Consider the following 24987-nt stretch of genomic DNA (forward strand, 5'->3'; position numbering starts at 1 on the left):
CTGTATTATTATATTAAAAAGCTTTTGTTAAGCACATGAAATTTAAAACCTGTGAATCAAAGTTAACTAATGTATTTTTTATATTACACTTCACTTCTATAATATTTCTTCTGAAAGCTTTTTGGTGATTTCATACTTTATCTAGCTCAACACAATGCCTCCACCTGACCCTGAAGGTAGTGCAGTGACTGAATTTTTTTAAAGGTGAAGGAAAGATAAGTGAAAAACAAAATCACAACCACTTTAAATGCTCTGATGTTACAGTCTTTTGTGTTGCTGCAGAGGAAAGTTAGATTCACACATGAATCTCCTAATCAAAATGCACATTCAGCATTTCATGTATCAGCTTACACCAGAGAGCTATAAGCACGGGCTATAGATATTTTGTATGATGAAAAAGTAGCTGCAGTATATACCCGAATATAAGTCACAGTAAATGTGTCCTAGCCCTGCTTACCAAGCAGTTTTGGAGACATGTCTTATACAGTATGCATAATGAAAAGAATGTTTATTTTTTACTTGGCACAGTAAGTTTCTTTTACTTTTAATAGTTTCCACTTCCGATGTTTGTCCACCATGAACTGTGCCACACCAAATAAGAAGAGCTTGCAAACAAACAGTTTTAAAGGGCTAGACATGAAGATAGGTTTGCATGCTTTCTGCAACTGAATGCTATTTCCAAGCTGCAAACTTGTATTCATGGTTATTATAACATAACGTGAATGCAGCCTACACTTTAAAGTCAAGTGTATCGCATTTGATACATTAATATTATTTTATTTCATCAGAAGGGTCAATAAACATTTGATTTCTTTTAAAAATCAAGAATTTTCTGGGAATTATTTCATGTTTTAGGCTTTAAAGGCCTGTGATAGTCAATATTAGAGAAAAAGCTTTGATATGACCTGTAGAAACGTGAGAAGATTAGTGATGGAAACACAGATGTACCTGACTTTCAGTCAGGTGACTGCAGCTCAAATCCCGTTTGTCTCAGTTCCTTCGACTGAAGGTTTCCTCTGTTTAAAAATGCCTTTCCTCCTCACTGTTATTAAGAGTGTTACGGATTCAAATATTGGGAATGGATACAAGAGGAAAACCAAAATAACAACACTGGTCCGGCCGGGTCAAGTCAAACAATGATTTAATGAACACACGCGTGGGAGATGGACACCATACAACAGACAGCATCAGATCTCAAAATGGTGGAGCCTTGATCAAACTCTTATAGCCTCTAGTGGCCCCCACCTAATCATCAGAGCCTAAACATTCTTTCTCACACAGCGCCTAAGCTACGACCTTGGCTCCCTGTTTATCTGCTCCTGCTGATGGGGCAGAATGCTCTGTTCTCTTCTAATCAGACAAATGAGACGATGACTTTCTGTGAACAATATTTTCTTATAACTCAGCAGTATAATGCATCACAAAACAATATCATTCATTCACAATAAATCAACAGTCTAATATAATGCAAATCAGTTTACCAAATGTAATAGTTATCACCTTCTTCTAATTCAGGAGCATAATGCAAACTAAAACTACATAATAATTCACAATCTTTAATTAGGGGTCTAACATGGCATAAAATAATATCATAATCCCACAAGAGTTTATTGGGTTATTGGGTTTGTAAGGTCCTTCCAATATAAAGTCTTAGCATACATTGATGCTGTATAACCAGAATCCTTGATTAACCCGGGGAAAGTGTTCAGAGTGCAGAGCAGGCCAAGAGTGCACCTAAGATCTTCTGATCAGTGGTCGGATGCGTTATCCATTGCACCAAAGGAGAAGTCTACTTGTCATGTTTATGCTGCTATCAATAGTATACAGCGCCACAAAATCAAATCAGAAATCGGTGCTTTGAATCCCATGTTGTCCTTAAACAAAGCTAATGGCTTTCACATGATGGGTTAGCTTGACCTACAGGTTGCAGGGAGTGCCACTGGCCCACTTCATCAAGAAAATGTCACTTTTTCTTTAGTCTGGCATTTAAAATGTGTGCATAAAGGGACAGAAGGAATAACACATTCTTTAAGCATGGAGTGTGGTTTGATGCTGTGGACATGTGATGTTGGTGACAGCTTATTGTGACTTAGAGTATGGCCTTGCTGAACGGGAAAAGCAACTTAAACAGAGCTAAATCCTAGTTGAACAGATGTGAGCCAGATGTTACTGCCACAGAGACCCCCACGATAGATTTAACAAACAAGTGGACTGCTACATGTGCCAGATATAGATGTATGTAATCAAAGGAGGAGCAGAGGAACATGCAGTTGTTGTTCCATCAAGCAAGATTAAGCCATCGTCTCTTTCACCACGTCGATGTAGCAAAAAATTGATTCGCTCAATGTGCGTATTTATATGAAAGGATGAAACTGATTAAGCATCTTGCACTCATCAGATTACATTCCATACATGCAATGCTACAGCGGAGATGATGAAGGTTTTCATGCTTTATCATCGCTGAGATTTTGGACCTAAAAGCAGTCGGATAGAGTCTGGGAAGCTTTAGCAGAGGCAGGTGGAAAAAAGTGTTCGTAACAAACAAATAAATAAAAACGTTACCCAGATGAAGAAAATCTGAATGAAATGAGAATCAAATGGTAATAAGAACAGCATGGCGGTACGGTAGTTAGCAAGGCCGGGTCTGATGGTGGGGTCTTTCTGTGTGGAGTTTGCATGGGTTCTCTCTGGGCTTTCTCCCACAGTCCAAAGACATGCAGTTAGTGGGGATAGGTTAATTGGAAACTCAAAATTGCCCATAGGTGTGGGTGCGACTGGTTGTCTGTGTCTATGTGTTACCTGTCCAGGGTATACCCTGCCTCTAGCCCTAAGATAGCTGGGATTGACTCCAGACCCCCTGGGACCCTGAAAAGGATAAGTGGAAGAGAATGGATGGATGGTAACACACTACAATAAGCAGAGGTCATTATTCATGAGCATTATTTATTGCTTCAGATCATTGCATTTAAACAACAGTACAGTATGTATCTAAAATCTCAAATGAATCCAACAAATGAAGTAGTGGCAGGCCACACAGGCATAAAGTCACATGATTCTGTTCAGTCTGCAGAACTAACTCTGCTGAAGTGAGTGTAGAGCATGCAGCTGCTGTGGAGGGCATCACATTATATTCTATTTAAACAATAGTACCTTTAAAAAACGGGAAATGGCTTTCTTGCAAAGGGTTGATGAGAAATGTGAAATGTATTTCATATGAAACAAATATAAAGAAAGGGGTCGGTCATCTTAGCTTAGCATAAAGACTTAAAGTAGAAGGAAACAGCCAGCTTGGCTCGGCTTGTTTGTTTCATTTTCTTGGAAAACTTAAAAGTTTCCTCAAAGTACGTTTTCCTGCCCGTGAAACATAGACTGTATAGAAAACACAAACCACTATGATGAAACTCCAAAAGCCGACATCAGCTCATCACACATTTCTTTACATGGTAATCTACTGCGGGTACAGACCAAGCACAGCCCTTCAGCAGGCTTCCCCAAGGTAGCCTATCAGAATGAAATAAACATCATTCCCAGCTCTAGTCTTTATGCTAAGATAAGGTCTGAACACTGGAGAGCGTCACTGCTTACTGCACAGAGAGAGCAGTATTAATCTTCTCACTACACTCTCAACAAGAAAGCAAATAAAATATTGCCAGAATATAAAATTATTCATTTAGCTTATCGGAATTTTATTTAATGTAATGTGATGAGACCCTTGTCACTGAGACCCTCGTCTCTCTTGATAACCTGATTAGTTCAAATCAGTCTTTTAATTACATGACAAAGAGTGACTCTGCTCAAAGCAACCAGATATTAATTAATAATATTTGCAAGTTATTATCAAAGCTTAGAAACAACAAAGTAACCTAAAAAAATGTCAACATCTCTAAAGCTTAAGCTACTTGGATCATTTCCTAATCCAGTCAATAAAGCGCTAGACTAGAGTAATACTGGTGCTGTATATGCTTTACATAGATGAACCTTACTGGCTTAGTGGTGCCTTTCTAAAAGCTGAGCGTATATATACATTTTTCCCAAACTACTACCACACTTGCATACATACAGGATTCTCTACACGAGGACTTGGAAACAGAAGCTGCCACTATCACGTTAGCTTTAAATCGTCCCCCGTTTTACAGGACCAACGGAAACAGGAACAAAACAGTAAATGAGAGCTCGCCGTAAGAAATGGAGAAAGTCAGCGAAAGCAAACACGAAGCAGAAACGTTCAAGTAAAAGCTGAAAAACTGGCTTTTGATAAATGTAATAGCAGAGGATTTCAGTGCATTCATAATGAGTTATCACACTCTGAAGGCAACATATTAAGCATGGCTATTCATCTGCTTTTAACAAGGAAGCAAATTTCCATGTGCCCAGGCCCAGCTTCGCAATCCCGGACCTCCGGCCCATTTGTACAAAGTTCGAGTTACAAAGGAGAAAAAAGCCGGTTCGAGTAATAACACAGGTGCATCTTTTGCATAGCATTTGGCTTTTGCTGAGCCATCATTGAATGTAGACTCAAGGAGAAAATATAAATGCCAAATGCCAAAAAATTTAAAAGATCACAATGTGGCAGAAACGAATCAATAACTGAGTGGTAAAGTGTGACAAATTAAGCTTTTTTTAATCATGTACAAACTCTAAGCAAACATGGCAAAATGTTCTTGAAGCAACGCACATGCAATGTTATCGAACTAGCTAAAAAACATGTCAATGACTCAAGGACTAAGGACTTCTCTGCTGATCTCTGCTGATCACTGGCTCCCTATTGAGATACGTAGCCCAGTACACCAGGTTGAAGGTCCCAAACAGCACAGGGAACACTATCCTGGCCATCTTATCAATCTTGCTGACACTGTTGTAAGTCTTTTTGGGGTCTGGCGCCTTGGTTTCAGGCAGTTTGAGCTGGACAGCCGTGCTGTTTGAAATAGTTGAGATGGACGCGTCCTTCGTTAGGTTGGTTGTGTAATTCACACCGGCTGAACAATTGTTGTTTGGCTTCTTAGACAGAGTTAAAGGGTCTTTCTTCTGTAGAGAAGCAAAAAAAAAAAAAACATTGATTCAATATGCATAAAAAAAAGTACAGGCACATTCATCATTGAACATAATAAAACATGTGGATAATATCACAGGCACTCACACATATACACAAGAGCTGAAGGTGAACAATAAAAGATGGCTGGTGAGATCTGAAGGCAGGGATCAACGTCCTTGGGCAGTAATGAACTGGCACTGTGCCACAGCACTGGCACACTGAGCAGAGGAGATATTGATCCGGCTTTTTTCAACTTCTACGCATCGCCCAATTCATCTCTTACTTTATTATTATTTGGGAAATAAAATTTTTCACTGCGCCCCCTTTTTCTTCTCTCCCCCCACAACAGCTGATAAAAAGACGGAAAGAAAGAGTCGAACAGAAAGGGGAGGAGACGTTTCTCCAATTTTATTCCACTGAGGCAGCACTGATAATAACTTATTTAAACATAAATGACTAAAGAAGAAAACTGTGTAATTGCTCCTCCTAATCGAGCCAAATGTACTGCCTGAACCATTATCTGTATATAAAAGATGGACAAGCTGAAGCTGAAATTCTTCTAATGATCAGCAGGGGGCGATAATTTTCTTTGGGAAAATGACAGAACATTTTACTTGACATATGACCTCAGTAAATGTTTTCTGATGCGTTTATGGCGTCAGGCGCTAGTTTCACGTCAAATCTAACACAGCATAAATGGATAATGTAAATCATGGTCTTTATTAGAGTCAATATGTACAACAAATCGGTGTCTTCAGTTTCTCTGTCACATCAACCCCTACCAACCTGTCACTAATGCGGAAAACCAAGATGGTGGTCAAAATCAAGTTAAGGCTTCACGCCAGGACCTCATAGACCAACCCAAACCAAACCATCACAGTCTTTTATATACAGTTTATGGGCTACACACAAACCTGCTGTAAATTTACACACAACGCAAAGCATTATGTCTTAACTAGTTAGTTTTTCATTCAAACATATCATGGGATCCCCTGACAGAGGCATGTTGTACAGCAGCGGTCCCCAACCTTTTTTGCGCCACAGGCCAGTTTAATGTCAGACAATATTTTCAAGAACCGGCCTTTAAGGTGTCGCAGATAAATACAACAAATGAAAATGATATGACCAAGACAAAAAAAATTCATAACACAAGGGAAAAAACCCAGAGAAACCAAGTTAACGATAAAAACCTTGAAAACCATAAATTTCACACCCGAGCCTCAACTCTCGCGGCCCGGTACCAAACGATTCGCAGACCCATACCGGTCCATGGCCTGGGGGTTGGGGACCGCTGTTTTACAGGACCTTTTTTTAAATAAAGTGAGCCTGGCTCTATCAAATATATTGAGCTGTAACAACCAGCTGTAACACTGAGAATACAGGCCAACTTTATGTGAGGAAAATTTTTTTTTCCAGCCTTCAATATTGACTTTAAAAACTACATCAAGATCTAAAAATGTATTTTCAGTTTTCCTGTTCCAAGAATTCCACTGTAGTTAATCAACAAGAATGTGAGTCGAGGGCAGGTTGGAGCACAGCACGTACCTTTGGCATCTGGGCCTCCATTGCTTTTTTCCCATCCCACGCCCAGCTCCTTTTGGTGAAATAATTAACTGTGGCAAATTCAATGAGGGCAGAGAAGACAAAGGCATAGCACACTGCGATGAACCAGTCCATGGCAGTCGCGTAAGCCACTTTAGGCAGCGAGTTTCGAGCGCTGATGCTGAGAGTGGTCATGGTGAGCACTGTGGTCACACCTGGTGGTGCAGAAAACTGGGTCAGTTTTACTCACCACACTTGCTCTTCAGTTTCTATTCCAGCAGATTAAGTCATAAAAACAGGGCACGTATCAAAGTATTACAGACAGATTGTGAAGCCGAGTCACAGAAAAAGACATTTAGGAATATTCACTGCACTCATTTCCCAGCTTTATATTCCCACAGCACATGAAATTTGCTAACATTATGTAAAATATCTGAATTCATTTGATTTCTCTCCTTTTTTCAAACGTACCAAACACGGTCCGTGCTGGCACCGATTCGCGGTTTAGCCAAAAGGAAACCTGTGATAGGATTACAGTCATGAAGCAAGGCATGTACGTCTGAATGACAAAGTAGCCGATCTTCCTCTTTAGGTAAAAGTGAGCCATCATCACGGTGTATTGACCTGTGGAAAACAGCAGAAATTAGCATTTTAGTTATTTTAGTTACTCAATTCCGTATTTTAAAGAAAATAACATGGAGTAAAACTGAGCAAAAACTTGTAAACAACACAAAGAAAACTGGCATTTATATTTAAAATGCTCTTTTATTTGGAAACACAAAACAAAAAAACTAATTAACCAAAAAAACCTTTTTGCACCTTTTGGCCACTTGGGGGCACTGCAACCTGTCAGTGCAACACTTTTAGGATAAACAGTTGCATTAACCTTTTATTTGAAGCCATGTTATTAGCCACCTGAGAATGCTGGTCCAACCTCCAGTCTTCTTTTAGCTTTTGTTCGGGTCTCCACTAACTTTGGTTCTACCTACCACAGCTGAACCACTGCAGGCCAGAGGTTCCTAACACATAGTTTATAAATACATTTTTCTCACGTGTATGTTAGGAGTTACTTGCGTCGGGTATCACGTCTGACCCCTTAATCTCTGAGACCTTTTACCTTTCCTGAAACATGTGGCCTGTGAGCAGTTGCTACATCGTCACTTTGCACTCTGTGCCCTGGCCATCATCCAAATGTGTGAATTCGATTATTTAAAAAAAAAAGGTTTGTGGGGAACTCATCATATCTCGTTAACCAACTGAAGATTGCATTTGAAGGATTTTTTTTTTTTTTTTACAAAAATCCTGTTGAGCCATGGAGTCTGATAAACTATAGAAAATCCACAGATGACTGCTGCTTTCTCCTGGCAAAATCCGATTTTTCTGTCTCACTAATCCCTTGTCACAATCTGCATCCTGTATATCTCTCTCTCGCTTCCTCCCCCTCTCTCTCTCTCTCTCTTTCTATGTGCATGCATGCGTGTGTGTGTGTGTGTGTGTGTGTGTGTGTGTGTGTGTGTGTGTGTGTGTGTGTGAAAGACAGTTCATCCCATTCTGTCAGGCCAGGCCTTTGATTGGGGACGTACATCCTTGCCTTGCCTGAGCGAGAACACTAAAACAGACCTGGATCAGCGGTGATTACAAGCAGGTGCACAGATGACTGAAGCAGAGGGGGGCTGAGAGGGACCGCAGGAAAGTTTTGTGAGATGCAACAACGAGCATCATGTTCTTAATGAAAAGGGCACCTGTGCTGCCTTCGCTCCGAGGACTAGCAGTGAGCAGCCCTGCTCCGTGGTGGCACGGCCGGGCGAACCCCGCTCTGATCTGACCGCCTGCTGGGATTGGAAGTGGATGGAAATCTCCGAGGCGTGAAAAAATGCAGTTGTGGTGGATTTTACTGTTTGGTTTTTGGAGTGTCTGTGGAGAACTGCCATTCATAGCAGAGAACAACGCAGCTATGTTGGTCAACTGGTGAGTACATTTCGAAACCATCTGTTGAGCTTTGCCGCTTTTAATTGTAACCCGGTGTCTTTAACCGAGTGAAATCACAAGTTCTCAGCTCAGCTCCTGCTTCTCTTCTCACATCATCCTCAGTTTAGCTTGTGAGGTCAAAGGTCATGTCAGTGTGAGCACCTTGCTGAGCTATTCTCGGCTTGTTAAAGAGGGCTTGTACCCCAGATTAGTGACACTAATTAAGGACACGATGGCTTTGTGTATCTGCCCTCTTTAACCAGTTTGAGCTGCAGGGGTGTGTAAAGACAGAATTGCTGTATCTTGCAGAATCTCATCGGTTACTGAGTCTCGGTCTTCCTCCTGTGTAAGCATAGCTGGCTTATTCTTTTTACCATGTAAGAAGCATGTGACGTGCCTCTCGACAAATGTTCACTTTTCATACACCAGCCAGTGTAAACACCGCCTTGCCCCGGCAGATACTAGATTAAGATAGCTATTTCTGTATACATCACACTATAGGAACTCCTCCTCTGTGACAGACTCTCCACCAACAAGCAGCAGAATTGTATTATTGTACTTCTTTACATAACAGAATTAAGCAGATGCCATTTGCCCCCCACCCCACATGCCTCCACTCCAGCAGCCAATCCCTGCGCTGTGACGTCACTTAGTAAAAGCACAACTGATGGGCCTGCAAACGGATTAACCCTACAGACCCAATGGCTCAGACCACGGATAAGTGATTTTTTTTTCACCCCCCCTCCCCTTCCCAGCACCATCCTATCTTTTCTCTTTGCAGAGACAGCTGGCTATGTGTGGGAGGCATCCTCAAATCCTTGTGATTCATTCATTGTCTCTATCCTGCTTGATTTGAAAACAGTTTCTTCACACAATATCTTTGGAACACTATAATAACACGGATAATAGGGTGGAAGTGAGGGCTTAACACAGCCTGAAGCTGGGGGTATGACCGCTGCAGTAAGAAGGGAAATAACGGCGAGAGCTAAGACGTAAGAGGTCGTGTGCGTGATGCTGTGGGATGGTTCATCTGTAAACTGAGTCCATTTACGCTTCGCTTTACCTCGGCTGGTGTAGATGTCCTCTGTGCCCGCGTCCTGACCAATCAGGTGATACTGGTTGAGCCGGGACCCTTCCTCCGCAACCACCACCGAGTCAGCCGCTTTCTCGGTCCACCTGTAAACCACCTCTGACACCGGATAAGCGTCTAAGAAAACAAAACACAAAGATGCGCAGTCTTTTAAAACTTTGTTTCAATTTTATTTGGATTTATATCAGGAAGTAATTTTATCCAGTTTCATTAACCGCCATGTTCACAGTTGGTTTCAGGGCAAACAAAAAAGGACAGAAAAAAAACACTACAAACTTTTAAAACACCATGTAAAGGACTTTTCAACACCTACGCATTTCAGATTAGGCGTTGAACGCAATACTTACTGTTCATCAGAGAAAAAAGAACTTATCTGATATTTGCCTGGACTCAGTTTTTATTACATCGCAAAAAATATTCTTGAATCTCCCATTTATGAGAAACAGTCCAATAACTAATATCACTCTTTGCTTCAGGAACAATTTTTTAAAATAACATAAACACCGATAATGTCTATATCCAGATTTGACCTTTAACCTTCTACATAAACTCCCCGAGTCTTCCGGTTTTATAATAACTGCTGAATGAATTCTTGAGTTGTGATCAAAAACACGATTTGTTTAAAATGTGTACACATGGCTGAACTCATTAACTGCAGGTGAAGAGTGTGTTCATTCTCTGCAGCTTTGTGGAGACTCGATAAAAGACATCGTGATGTTGCTCACTGGTTTTGGAGCTCTATATTCTGAAGCCTCGGTGCTAATATGTTGGCCATGGTGTTCTTTCAGCAGCAGAAAGTGGCCAAGGTTGGGTACAGAGTGTATAGGAGCGCCACACAGACACGAATGCCTGCTAATTAATGCTCAGTAGTAAGTAAATAATTAAGTAAAATCCTAGAATTCAGTCACCAGAACTGGAGACTTTTTGGACGTGCATTAAACACTACAGCAGCGATGTTACTGGTCAGATTATTATATTAAAAATGTCCCAAAAGGCTCAAACACAAAGCACAAACAGTTCAGGGACTGTGATTAGCTGAGGTGAAGCCAAACAGACTGTTACCAGGTGCATGTCTTTGTAGCAGCCTGTAATAACGCTTACTCATGTTGAATATTTTAGCTGGCTTTGCTATTTAGCTTGTTTTAAACACGGCACTCTGAATATCTGTAATAAACAATAAAACTACCATCAGTGATATCGCTGAGGCGAGACATCTGCACAGAGTCCATCAAAGACTCAAAGAGGTTTGAGATGACTAAACTCCAAACCTCATTACAGAAACTACCTTTATGTCGCCAACATCATTTATATTTCTTTAATTTCATGAATAAAAGGAACTCTGAAGCCTTTAAGCGTGAGAGTAGCACAGCTGTTTCAGTGGGTCTGTCATTAACTTTAGTTTGACTTCCTTCTGCTTCCTCCTTCCTGTCTGTCAAAGTGGAAAGCGCTGAAGTGACCGACTGCTTCTGACGCTTTCAGAAAGGATTCGAATATATTATTAGAACAAAAATAAACGGTCTGCTGAATGAATGTCATTTCATGGATCAAACAACACACTCGCACACATGACCCCCCCCCCCCCCCCCCCCCCAAAAAAACAAACAACAACAAACAAAAAAACAAAAGACCTAATGCCACACGAGCCGTCCACCCACGGTGCATGTTCACAATATTATTTTGTGTCCCCTGTGAGCTTTTACTTCCTGTCAAGCAAAGATGAGTTTGATAAATGACATGTTACGTGAATGAAATTATGTAAGAGCTGCATTTTTAGTCACGTCAATGTTCAGGTACAGGTGCTGTTTAATATGAAAAGCAGAAAAAAGTTCCAAATGACTGACAAACGCTTACTTACTGAGTATGATCCAGAAATCCGAAATGTGCCGCGAATATCCAGCAGTGTTCATGCAGATGCACTAAAAGGGCCCCAGTCCCTGGATTTTGAGTTCATAGTTCCTTTCTTTCATGTGATTTATGGACTTTAAGTTGATCTCTTTGTGTTTTTATATGTTTACTTTACTCCTTGTCGGGTTTATCTACCAATGATTTTGTGGAGTTTGTTTTTAGTCAGCTTCCTCTCTCTTTCTCCTCGCTCTTTTGTATCTTATGTCCAAATTTGCTTCGTTTTTATTTTCTTAACTAGTTTCAGTTGTGTCTTTTTTACCTCTGGTGTATGTACAGCTTCAGTCTGAGTCAGTGTCTGTTTGTCTTCCTTGTAGTTGCACCTCCATTTGTTTAGCTTCTATCTGAAAATCCTTAATTTTTATTTTCTATTCATTGACGAATGAGTGTCAAAAGCTACACTTGCAAAACATTTTTCTTAATTTATCCCGAAAGTGTCCTCATGATGAAAATCAGTCACTTAGCTAAAATAGTGATAATACCAGAGCTCTTTGAAAGAAAAGTCACCAGTGTGACTTCATTACACAGAGATTAAGTTGAAGTCACTGTCAAGAGCTTGTGTGTGGCTCTAACATAATCGCCCTGATGTTATATGTGGCACAGTGAGGGGGATTGTTGTGACACGTCAGACTCTTCCTTTTGCTGCCACTACCTCTTCATCCTCGTGCATTTCAAGCTCAATCTTTCATTCATAGCTTCGTTTTAGAAACAAGTGAACTCTGCAAAACGCAAAGGCGGCGATCCCACGCACTTGTGCTGAAGTACAAACTCCACACGTACTGTACGGTAGATGCATCTGTGTGTCTTTCTCTCTCAATTGTACTGCAGTGCAGAATCCAATCTAACAGTGTTGCACTAATCCAGCAACTGTGGTGTTAGAAGACTTCACTGCAATTTAGATTGACCCCAGTCAACCAGGCTGTGGATTATCGTCTTAAAGAGGCTCCGCGTTGCCTCGAACGAATCTTTGTACATCCGAGTCACCGAATACATTACGCGCTGCACCTACTGTAACACTTCACCCACACTTAAACAGTTCAGAGAGCTTTGTCTGTAGATCGAGGCTTATACACTTGTTGGGAGACAAAAGACCTTTATATAATGACTAAGCCATTCAGTGCTCTAAAAGAGAAAAAATGAACTTTAAGCCAGTGTCATCACAGACTGAGGGTTATATATGGCACTTTGCTCAAAACTGCTTTCTGCACAGGCTGAAAAGGAGTCTGTGCTTTTTTAGAGAGTTTCTTAAAATTCAAAAACGATTCAGAAACAACAGCCACACCGTCGCTTTTTTCCATCCTGCAGGTTGGAGGACCGTCACCTCGTTCTAAAGACTGACCTCAGAGTTATCGTGAAACTGGAGAGAAAGCCCAAGATACCGTAGATCACACTGGTTATGAGTCTGAAAGAGGTCGCTGCTTTAGACTAGAAGTATTCTTGAAAATAAAGTTGTCATCTTTTACACTCTTTCCAGTCTTCAGGCTAATGGTAATTCCCCAAATCAAACTGTGCTGCAGTCTGGAAACTCTAAGTAGCACTTTTTGCATATTGGCTTTCTTAATTAAAACTCACCCTTTTCTTTTTCCATAAATCTTTATGATTGAGTTTCAGTTTCTTTGTTTGTATCTGCTATTTACTCACTCTCGGAGGCTCAAGTGGGCGTTCAAGGAACTGCAGATTTTAGCTTCTTCTTTTTTCTTTTTTTTTTTAAGCCCCAGAGGGTGTTGGTTGTTTACAACAGCGTACCTTAAAGGTCAGTGTGAACAAACCTTTAAAAAAAGGTGAAACACTTCTGTTGTGTCAACCCTGATACACTACAGTTCTTAATGACAATGTATGCTCACAGTGAACACACTTTATTCTCTGTAGCCACTTCTACATAACACAACAAACACACAAGACAGCAAATAGCACTTTAAAAAGGTTAAATATGAAAATTTGCTTGGCCACTCATTTCTCTTAAAGTAATGTAAAAAATATATATTGTTTTTATGTTGTTGATTTACAGATATGTAGGAAGATTTGGACCTGATTTGGTTCACCAGCTCATTCCACATAGTAAAAAACATTTGTATTTTATGGTAACTATGAGAGAAATTCAAACATTTATTACAAATATCAGCTATAAAGTTTAAAAAAAAAAGTTATTGCAGTACAGCTGTTGCAACAAAACCACAAACCTTACTGCTCATCACAGTCGGCGAACAACTCAAACACTCAGAAACTTCATCTGTAAAACATCTTTACATACAGGAAGTCACTGTACATGTGGCCCATAAAGCAGCCAGTGTACTTCAGACATGCCTGAGAAAATCAGAGAGACCCAAAGGGTTGAAAACACTCATTACCACTCAGGCGGGTGGTGGTGAGGCCACTAGTCTCGTGTGAGGCTGTACCGGATGTCTTAAGTATATTTTAAGCATAGGAGATTTCTTTATTAAAAGACCCAAACATTGAGATGCTTCTGCATAAACTGCAGTGTTAACGGGAGCTGTATATCACAGTAATAGAATCAGGCCTACGTCTGTCTAAAACCTATACAGAAACACGTGGACATATAAATACATTTATTAGTAACCAAATTAAAAACATCCTTTTCAAAGGTTTTTGTCATATTTTCAGTTTAACTGTGACTCTGTTCCCTGTTTCGGTCCTGATAGTGTTTTCTGCCCATCATTAAGTGCAAAAAAGAGACAAATGAAAGTAAGAAATCCCCCTGATAAATGTGGTTTTTGTGCATATATCTGAACACGGAGCACTTCTATTTATCACCCAGAGTGTAATCGAAATTAGAAAAAACAGCCTTTCAGACTGAGTAAGAACGTTCGTCTTACTTTGTTTTGTATTTGCATTTCGGTTCATTTACAGGTGCATGAATGATCTGAGCAATTACTTCAGCTGTGAAAAATTGAGACACCGGCAAGAACACGACTCCAGATTAGCATTTTCCCATGCTAACACTCAAACATGAGGACAGAATAGTGTTGCGTGCCATGTTAGACTTTTTCCTTGTATTATGATGTTTTTTAACAGCGTTTTTACTGAGGTACAAATAAATCTTTGTAAATTCAGGCAAAAAGAAACCATCTGTTATGGCCAGTGAATTCTAATTAAGGCAGTACGACAGTTGGCATAGTTGTAGATAAAAACTTCACCAGAATTGTCGGCTCTTTTCAAAAGTTTGGAATTTTGGAAGTCGGATGTAAGGAGGTACACTAAATATGAAGCAACGAGGAGGAGAGTAGTAGCTTAAGTAACGAGATGATAAGAGAATCAAAGAGACTGCAGGTGTAATGTGACTAAAACAAATTAAGATATATACACATGGTGGCCACCAGTGTGACCACAAAACAAGACCTGCGTGTTGCTCTGGTGTATTTACATCAGGTAAAGGCTTTCTGTGCATCACACACTTCCTTTAAATTGTGTCACAGCGATGAGCGACAGCAGGCACACAAACACTGATGGTTGTACAGTTCAGTCCATGAAAGGTGATTAACACAACAGCAAAGGAAAGGTCTACTGTAGCTTTGAAAGCCTTGAGCTCACGGGTGAGTGCTGTCCATTAGGTCAGAGGATTAGCTTGGGTTAATGGAGTTGGAGAAAACAGGATGTATCGCACGGTAACTTTTACAGCTCACAGCCTCACGTAGATTTTTTCTCTCCAGTTACGGTTTAAAAAGTTAGTTTTAGGATGGCAACCTCTGTGTTTTTTCACCTTCATCACAATAGATCACAACTTAGCAAAGCTACAATAATACATACTGCAGCCACACTTCCATCACTCCTTTTGTTGAGCTTAATTATTTGTGTTATTTGGACAGTTTGGAACGATTTCCACTTATTTTATTTTTGTAGTTAATACTGATGGTTAACATAGCTTTCAGCCTTTGATGGGTTTTCACATTTTTCCATTCAAGGATATCAAATTTTAAAAGAATCTTCACAAAATTAAAGAGATTCTGTTGCTTTTTTGTTACAACTTTTATTGTCAGTGTTTTTTCTTTGTGTATGTGCAATGAGCCACTGTATGCAATAGACTTTGTCTGTTACACTACATCTGCAAGAAACCAAGCAACTGGTGCTGTATTTAAACTTACATAATTAATTTAAAGTGGCGCTTTTATGCATTTCCTTATTTCCTGTCATAAATCTTCTGTTTCAGTGGACACTGGCATTATAAAAAGGCCAAAGTTTCAAATAATGAGCTCAGTATATGCACACAAAACCCCTGTGAGCCCAAAGCTCCGCCTGCCAACTGATCTCAGTTCACTCAGTTCATCACAGGTGTTATACTCTTGGATCTGTGTGATGTCAGTGAGAGTAGATACGTGGCCACAGCTTTGGTTGTGAGCACAGAAGTTCCCTTAATTTCTGTTTTAACCTTCTGTTTATGACTGAGAGCCAATCAGAGCAAAGCTCGCTTGCCTTAGAATGGAGAGGAGGGGTAGCACTAAGGTCCACCTTGATATGAGGAAGAAAACCTTGATCTGTGAATCATACAAAATTAAAAATATGGAGCTAAAAATGAGAAGAACAGCTCCTCTGTGAGGAGGTTTCGATTGTCAGGGATCCCTGATGGACTTCAAGTAGAGTTCATCAGCATCACGGCAGTTGTTCTCTTAATTAGCTACTGCGATTATCCCTGCACTTGGTTTCACCTGCCGGTAAGGTGACCAAAGTAGCTGTGGGAGCAGTTAAGTGTCAGCGTGCGGCAAGCGCGCTCACGAGGACTGCGATCACTACGTCACGTCAGTGGCAGGGAAAGCCTCAAATGCTAATCTGAAGCTTACAGAACAGGAGCTCCCCAGATAATTTTGGACCGCTCAAGCCGTGTGAGACAAGCTGACTAACATAGAAGTCACATGGAAGGCGGTGATTTGGCAGTTCATATGCAAAAGTACGTCCAGATTTCTAAGGTTACCTTGGTGGTAAATTTAGATTTGATGTGTGTGTGTTTATGTCTCTAGCTTCTTCCAGTGTGTGTGCATGTAGGGTAGCTGTTTCAGAAATTTCCCATTAAATGTAGCCGAGCCAGTGAAGGGTGCAGAGGAGCAGCCCTGACATGTTGATTAATGGCTTCATCAGGAGGAGTATGTCAGTGTCTACATGGCTCTCCTGCACCGCCGCAACAATAGCTTTACACCTGAGGGACACGGCCTGTCAAACGCACTAACGTTCATCCGTCCCTATGCCCTCTGCATGGAGAAAGACACTGAAACCGATGCCATGTCAAAACAACATGCTGCTTTTCTTTCTGGTGTACCCCCTTTTTTTTGAAAAGTTTGCTAACCATTTTAACATCACTCTAGTTCCGGATGCTGACATAAAACATTTACATCACACCTTTTCCTGCATTATTAAAGACTCATTATGTGCAGTGGGCATTCGCTTGAAGGTGCATTTACTTACAGCTTCCAAATTTAAGGGGACAAGCATGAGCATCCATTGGAAAGTCCTCCAGCTGCATGGGACATTCAGCAGAGATGGTAAGCCTGAAAGAAAAAGGCAGAAAATGAACTAACTACATCATTATCATGATCACCTCGTTCACAATTAAACACAACCCCTTATTATAAATTGTGTTTGATGTTGTAAACAGCCATTTATAAACATAAATCTCCCTTTGTCTTCATTAGTGTCTCAAATAATTAACAGTAGAGCGAAAAGCAATTTTCCCAGTGTAGAGCAAAAAGCATCTGAACCAGCAGAGGGACCCGTGATGAGCTTTGGTCTGTGGAGAAAGGATGCCACCTGTCTGTGGGAATACAACAATGCACAAATGAGGCTTCAGTGGAAATAAAAACGGGGAAACAAATGAGCTCATGTTGGATCCAAAGTGTGAACACAGCTCAGCCACACAGGCAGCCAATGGACCACCAGGTCTTATATAACACTGCCATCTGCTGGTCACATGGAGAACAATGAGAGCTGCTACTATTCAGATGAATGCACCATGGTAACAGGACATGCTATATTTCACTGGGATGACATATTTTCTATTTCAGTATACAAATGCTGTGATCACTTGATTAACTTGATTTCTTGTGTACATTCACTTTGTTTCTACTTTTGTATTTGGGGGCGTTGTTTCACGTTTCTTGGTTGTAGTCTAGTTGCGACCATTTAGGAAAGTTTACTAAACTTTGCCCCGCGGCTGCTCCTGATCTGCTTGCCTTCATCTGTATGACCCAAGCTTTGGATTTGCTCTCTCTGGTGTATTTTTGTCTGATCATTACAATTCCAGGTGTGGTTGTGACTCTCAATTTGCAAATAATGGATCATAGTATGTTTTCCACCAAGAATACCTCACAAACAGGGCCGTCAACCTCCGTTAAGTTTATGTATCACATTCAGTCCAGTTGATCTGTGCATTTCAAATATCTAATTTTCCCTTTCTTGAGTAAAAATGTGTGAGCACACTTTGAAAATACTCGCATTTAATGAACCCCTCTCTTTTATGAAACAGATGATCAGTCTGCTGCGAGTACATGTGCAATTTATTGCTCATAGTTGATCTTCTGAGGTGTCAAACCTCCACAAATCTAAGGAATTATATATCTAAAAAATGCAAGACTCAAGACTCCAACAACACACTGAAATCTACAGATGTGAATGTCCATATATTTTTATAACAGTGCTGATATTATTTAAAACATGTGCTTATTAATCACATTAAAATAACATATTCTTATATTGTTATATAATATTACTTTTATTTCAGTTTTAATACTTTGACACTTGCGTATTAAACATTGTAACGCAATGCAAAGTCTCGATTCAAATGTGCAACGACACCTGCTCGGTCTTGTTGTGCTGAGCAAACTAACGGCAGACAAAACTAAAGAAGATATTTCTGCAGTATTTTGAAGTTACTGCACTTACTTTATATGATTTATATACAATATCAAATTAAAGTTCATTTTATTTTTTTCCTCAAAGTTAGTTTTTAGTTTTGCCACCAATTTTTTTGCAGCAAACTTTAGTTTTGAGTCATAATCCTGCGCAGAAGAAGGATTTCTTAATTTTAAACCACATCTGCTGTCTCGGCTGTTTTGTGTGAATAAAATCCACACGGCACAGAGCACGAGCCTCGATGTGAGAGAGAGAATCAAAGATGAATACAGATAAGCTTGGGATTCACTGAATACATCACAGAGCAAAATATACTTTATAAAAATTTGTCACTGCTCGCTAGGACCCCCTAGTGGTGATTGTGTTATATCGTTACAGCCGATTATCTGACTGGAGGAGTCGAATTTAGGTTTTGTTCTTATTGAAACATGCGACATATGCTGGAAAATATAGTTGTCCTTCTTTTCAGTTTTTTTCTTCACTCCTTTCTTGACCAGAGAGTAACATCTTTTTGGATTTATAAACCAATCTGTCTAAATATGACAGCTCTGAAAGCAAAAACATGCATTAACTATCACTTTTCATGGCATTAAATAGATGGAAAATTTGAGAAAGATTATTGATAAAACAGTTTAAATAAATTAAACGTAAGGTAAAAGCATCACTATTATTATCCTGGTATTGTTTCTGCTGATTGCTATGTCAGCACTTACAGTATCGGTACAACAGCAGGTGTTTAATTCTGTCCTGTTTTAGATTAATTACTCCTAAGTGAATCATGTTTGACACACAGCTTTTTTTTTTTTTGAGACTTCTACATCATCAGATCATTTAGTCAAATACATACAGATGTTAATAAATCATACTGACCAATAAAAAGAGTGCAGGTAAATTACCAGATGATTAAAAGGATGACTGATGCTATTCACTATGTTATTTCATCGAGGTCCATGTTATTGGATTATTAGGAAATTATTGTGTGTTTTGGGGCATATTGTGCATAATGTGGCATTGCACTGTCTGGAAGGAACCTTCATGTTTCTCTAAGGGATCTTTTCATCCTACAGCAGCTGGGGCGCTGCACACTGCAGAACGACAAACGCAGGAGAGGAGAGTAAGACATGGCTAAAATGTTCCGCTAATAACCTCGTTCCCAGAACACAAATGCATTAATGGGCCGCCGTGAACTCGTTTCTAATGGCTCGTAGCGTTGGAAAATGTGCTGTAGATTTGTAGCAATTTCAAAGTAAGAGGATCGATAATGATTTTTGACACGCAGCCATGTCCATTTCCTCAAACTTCCTTTGTTAATATTTGATTTGCAGGATTTATTGACCTGATAAGATGATGACGCAGCACTGAAATGAAAGTGGATGTAAATGAGATGGTTCTATCTAGAATACATTTCTTTCCACAGCACAGAGTCTAATGTATTATGCATCCACAAGCCATTCTCTGAACTAATAATGAGTGGATTAGTATGCTTTATGCAGGGAAAAAAATCTCTTTCCAGTTGTTAAGGCGGCACAAACTGAGAACAAGACGCATTCTTGAACTGTATGCATCCTTTGAAAGAGCCAGAGCATGTGAAATCTGGGCTGCGAACAGCTCGTGCTGTTTTCAAAGTAAAGCTTTCTGTGATGTGGTGACAGAGTTAGTTAATAGTAGAGGAGAGAACAGAGCGCTGGGTCAAAGCAAACATTTCCAGTTCCCCTGACCTCCAGTTTACAGTGTGAGGACAACATGATGACGCATCAATGCACCACTGAGACACAGAGTATAAATGTGTGGGCTGTATTAGAGCAGCGGGGGTCTTAAAAACCATTACCAAAGGAATATCGCAGACTGATAGAGGTTTCAGTCATCACTCCAGGTTTAATTGGATTATACAATATCTTTAAACACGGCTAGCCAGCTCTTATGAGTCAAGGTTTGTAATGTAAGACTGGCTGAAAAAGAAATGCTTTCAGTTCAAGCTGGATAAAACGTTTGCTTACCTCATGGTGTAGAGAAGAGTCCCATCATCCTTCAGCCGCAGCAGCTTGTTAGGCGTAGTCATATTATGTGCAATGGACTTTTTCCCGTTGAGGAAGAAGGTGTCAGGGGTCCAGATGTTGCTGGCTAGAAGATTATTCAGGGCAAGCATTTCCATCGGGCCTTTGAAGCAAAGTCGCTCATCCTTCCAGCTTTGGCGGAAGAATACGTCGATGGTGTATTCCTGCAGGAAAACAGCTCAGACCCATAAATATGAGAGAAGTCACGTATGCATCTAAACAAATTGATGGAATAAAGAAAGTTTATGATGATTAATGAGTGCTCAGTCATGAAATTGTCTGTTTCTCCTACAATAGGTCACAGTTCTTACAGGAATTGGTACATTTTGTTCATATATTTTGTGAGTTTTTTTCACTCCTTTTTGCATAAAAATGACTAAAAACTGTGATTATAAGATTATGGAATATTTGCTTCAGATAAAGGAAACAGTATTTGGCATGAGAAACACAAACAAAGCCAATAAAAAGTCATCCTTTGTAAAATGTAACAGAGTTATGTGTGATCGTACTCGGGTCATTTGAGGGTTAAGAAGGAGCAGCAGAGTGATGAGCGAAATCTAACATCATGCAGCTTAGGTTCAGGTGTGATCCCTTCACCAAGCTGAATGTGTGATCGTTGCCTTTTATTGGTGTGTTCAGCAACATTATGCAAAAATCAAGCCATATTTCCTGAATTGTGTTTAAGAGGTGAAAAATTGAAAAATTTAAATCTGTTCAATTCTGGCACAATTTGGATCACTTTCTTCAAACCAGTGGAACAGGGTGGTAAAAGAAGGCATGTTCTCAGAGTAGACTTGTAATTTCTGTAATTAAAGTTCTGATAAGGCCAGGTTTTTAACTTAAAATATGTATGCATTTAGTGTATTTGCAGTGTGATTCTTACCATTTCGGTGTCAGAGACCGGACCAAAGCTGGTGACAAAGATGTTGGTTTTGATCTCCGTCACCTTCTCTGTAAGAAAACACAGAACGCAGTGAGCCTCCAGAGCAGACATCAGCATCCACAACATCATCTGGTCTAAATATGAGGGACTAGGTTCTTGCTTCTTTGGGCAGAGATTGAAGTTTAACAGGTCAAATCTCTAATTTCATTTTATCTGAAAAACTAATCCAGTGTGACATTTGGGTTTGTAAAATTTAGGTTCTTCCACAAAAAATAAATAAATAAAAATAGAATTAAAAATGGCATATCGTGGATTATTTGATGGGGTGACTGCAGTCCATCTTTTGAAAAGTCACTTCATCTCTGCTATGTTTAATACTGTTTAAGCCATGCTAAGATTTTTATGCCTGCATATTGTTCAGTAATTAATGCATGACGCCTTTGAAGCTGGGCCAGTGAGCATTCTCTATATTTTAATGTTTATATGTTTACACATCAAACCAGATTTTTTTTCAGTTTGATAAATATAATTTATGGGAACTTAACTTTACAGTCGCTGCAGAACAAAGGACCCACCTTCCAACCAGAGATTAAGTGGTTCTCTCAAGGTCACAGCAGCACGCTGCACACTTCACAGTGCCATTAAATCATACTTAGCTGAGGTCATAACAGCTCGTCATGTGTCTCGTGAATACAGACTAATTTTCTGGGCCGAGCAGAAGGCAGATGTTGCGGTGCGGAGCTTTTTTTCTCTGAGGGGAGAAAATTTGTGTCGAGGTTTAAACATTCGCTGGGCTTACCTCCCAATCCGGGCCGGAGTCTGTTGTCGTAACCATCCAGAAGTCCGTCCAGGATGCGCGTGAAGATGGTAATATTGTCATTTAATTCTGCCTCTTTTGGAGTTATCTCCTGGGAGAAGCTGGAGGAAACACAGAAACAGAATGCTGATCCTGGACACGGGTGGATTAGGAAAAAAAGGATGTCATATAAACACCTTTAACTTTCTGTAAAATTATTTAAAAATATTGAACAATCAATTCATATTTATTAAGCAATGAGATGGGAAAAATGTGCCATTACAGTGTGCTAACATTAAGAGTCAGTTCCTTACCTCAGACGGCAGGTGATGCTCGCAAGCAAGACACAGAACCACAGACGCCTCATTGCAAATCTGCAGCACATTCCATCGCCCATTCCTGAAAAAACACACACGCAGTAGTTTAAAACTTGAATACCTTTTTTTTTATTATTACTGCCAGGGCTAACTCTTAGTTCAAAATAATCAGAACTTAGTTCAGTTTGAGAGCTTTTGAGATGTGACCTTGTTGGCACATCATGTTGCCTTTTTTTGGCAGAGGAAACTAAGTCAAATATTAGATGATCTGCACACTGTCCCCCAGAAACTCTGCACTCACTCCAAGCCTATGGGTTCAATAAATCTTTAATAGCTCCACCACAGCAAATGTGTGACAGAATCAATTCAGCATCTCGCAGCGCAGTGGCCATCAGCCTTCCTAAACACTAGGCAACATCTGTAAGACATGCAGATGTTCAGACCTTCAGCGGAGGTGTGACAAGAAAAAATGAAAAGCTGATAAAAATCCAAGATACAGTGGAGCTTACACGGCTCAGACATGCAAACAGTGAGTTCCTTCTTTGTTGGAGCCCCTCTATACCCACCCATCTCACTGCAAAAGCCTCTGTTCAAAGGACTGGCGCTGTGTGAGCTCTGCTGCGTGTATATCCAGGTGAAATGCCTCCACCTGTGCTGCATCTACAAGATTCCTTTCTGCAGCACAGCTGGACTCTATTAACCCGCGTCTGTGTTGCTGTGACTCTAGGTACTCTTCACTCAATCATCTGAAGTCGGACACAGATCTCTACAAGCTGATTAAACTCCCGTGAGGAGGACGGTGTCTGCGGGTCCTTCGTAATCAGCAGCAGCATCAGCAGCAGACCTCGGGGATACTCTTTTCTTTTCTAGCCTGTTCACTAATCCGTGCTACTACATCTCATACTGTAGTGGCCTAAAATAACGCGGTGCTGCACAGGAGCCGAGACGCAGTTACCAAAGCTTACCACACAAGACGATGCGCAGTCAAACTTCTCCGCAGGTCTCTCACACACGCAGACTGCACTGTTCACAATTTGGCATCAATTCCTAAGGCCGCCACCTCCATCCGCGCACAATAACTGTATGTTGGAAAGAGAGAGGAAGAAGATGTGGACTGATTTCACTGTCAGCGAGCTTTATTTCTCCCCAGAGCGATTAAAAGGTTGGCAGCGAAAAAATAAAGGCTTCCCAACACTTGTGCTGACTGACCATCCTTTAGTTTGGTCTCCGAGGAGCCGCGAGCACAAAGCCAGCTTAGCAAAAAATCCAATAGTGTATCCAAAGGAAAAGCTGAGTGCAAATGTAGAGTTTGGTGCGAAACGAGCAGGCGAGCGTGCAGAGAAGCGGGAGGATGTGTGGCCAGTGAGCGGAGGAGAGATGCTGTAGAGGGATGAGAGACGGAGAGGGGAGGGAGGGGGAGGTGGCAGAGGGAGGCAAAAAAGAGGCAAAAATCAAAGTGTCCGTAGTAATAATCCACAGCATGAGAGCCATCAGCAATATTAGCCGTAAAAGCTTTACTTATTTAATGTGAGGTTAAAGCTACACAAACAGAAGTGGCTTATTTTCATTTCAGCACTGTTCTATTGTTTTAACAGGCAGCTGCACTCATGGTATACTGCACTGATCTACTGCTCCCCTCCAGTGCTCTAGTGTATTTGCAAACTACAAATTATTTGTATTTTATCAACATCCAGTGACATCCACCATACCCACTGTATATAGACTGTAGTAAAAAGAAGGATGCATCTATTTCCAATTTATTTATTTAAAAGGGACAATGCAGTTCAACATAGTTCCAATATAGAGCACGAAACTCTGCAATGCTGCACATCACAGTCTATAGCTATTGCTCATTTCCAACTCTTGTCCCTTATTGTATATAATACATTTATACTATGTTACAACATTTAGTTACATAAAACCATAATATATCATCAATATAATATAAAACTATCAAAAATTCGCAGTGTAACATAAACCTTTTCTGTGTTTTTATAGTGTGTTTTTTTCCGAGTCTGAACAGTAAAGCTGAAGCCCCATGTTTCAAAAGGACAGCAGAGGGCGACTCTTTTTGGTTCGTCTATAGAAGTCTTTGTGAAAAAAGAGCCTACTGCTATCAAAATCTGACCCAAGTAAAGACTTTCCGATGACTTTATGTTCTCAGTCACCATTTCCATATTTTATTAATTACAATAAGATTTCCACTTTGTAAATTATGGCCCCAGTTAGAGTGAAAAAGAGCAATCAAGCTAACTCTCCTTTAGGGAGGACCCTTTTAGATAGGTTGTCTACTTAAAAAAATTAAAACTCAGTTAAATAGCCTCATTAAGAAGTCTAGTTTATTTTGTATGCACAGAAGCTAAAATATACATTTAGTGTCAGTTTCTGTGCCCCATATACTAAAAATCAGATTCAAGTAAATAAATGAAACAAGTTAAAGACGCAAATGAGTGAAACAGAAAGTAGAGATAATCTAATATAAAAACTAGTACAAATGGATTGAAATCCATGCAGTATGGCACAGTTTCACAGTCATCACATCATGGTG

At 40.1% G+C, this 24987-nt stretch overlaps 2 protein-coding genes across 6 annotated transcripts in view; one reads left to right on the forward strand and one right to left on the reverse strand.

Annotated features, from left to right (window-relative positions):
* Window positions 1-2923: 2923 nt before the first annotated feature.
* gabra5 (gamma-aminobutyric acid type A receptor subunit alpha5) lies at window positions 2924-24017 on the reverse strand. 3 transcript variants are annotated; one of them, XM_085150235.1, is made up of 11 exons: window positions 23649-24017; window positions 23006-23518; window positions 22437-22521; window positions 22126-22244; window positions 21327-21394; window positions 20387-20607; window positions 16947-17029; window positions 9606-9749; window positions 7046-7198; window positions 6578-6789; window positions 2924-5025 (listed from the first exon to the last, which is right to left on the reverse strand). In XM_085150235.1, the coding sequence occupies exons 2-11, from the start codon at window positions 23097-23099 to the stop codon at window positions 4723-4725; spliced, it is 1482 nt and encodes a 493-aa protein (XP_085006361.1). In that variant the 5' UTR covers window positions 23100-23518; window positions 23649-24017; the 3' UTR covers window positions 2924-4722. The 3 variants fall into 3 exon arrangements, with proteins under 3 accessions (XP_085006361.1, XP_085006363.1, XP_085006362.1); XM_085150237.1 differs by having other exon boundaries at window positions 23405-23518; window positions 23649-24012; XM_085150236.1 differs by having other exon boundaries at window positions 23405-24012.
* Window positions 7697-24987, forward strand: part of gabrb3 (gamma-aminobutyric acid type A receptor subunit beta3) — a 48239-nt gene continuing 30948 nt past the window's right edge. Inside the window, exon 1 of one of the 3 annotated variants that reach the window (XM_085150232.1) lies at window positions 7697-8542. In XM_085150232.1, the coding sequence (XP_085006358.1) occupies window positions 8448-8542 (95 nt within the window). In that variant the 5' untranslated portion in view covers window positions 7697-8447. The remainder of the gene's footprint in view (window positions 8543-24987) is intronic. The other 2 variants (XM_085150234.1, XM_085150230.1) reach the window with 2 other exon arrangements.

Source organism: Neolamprologus multifasciatus, chromosome 23 (assembly GCF_963576455.1).
Source record: "Neolamprologus multifasciatus chromosome 23, fNeoMul1.2, whole genome shotgun sequence".
Lineage (NCBI taxonomy): Eukaryota > Metazoa > Chordata > Actinopteri > Cichliformes > Cichlidae > Neolamprologus > Neolamprologus multifasciatus.

Bases quoted from the DNA above. Each gene is read 5' to 3' on its own strand.
- gabra5 (XM_085150235.1), bottom strand. From the start codon at position 23,099: ATGCAGCACAGGTGGAGGCATTTCACCTGGATATACACGCAGCAGAGC. The intron at 22,245-22,436 runs GTAAGGAACTGA...TGTTTCCTCCAG, and splicing joins AGCATCACCTGCCGTCTGAG to CTTCTCCCAGGAGATAACTC. The intron at 6,790-7,045 runs GTACGTTTGAAA...CTGCACCACCAG, and splicing joins GCCAGCACGGACCGTGTTTG to GTGTGACCACAGTGCTCACC.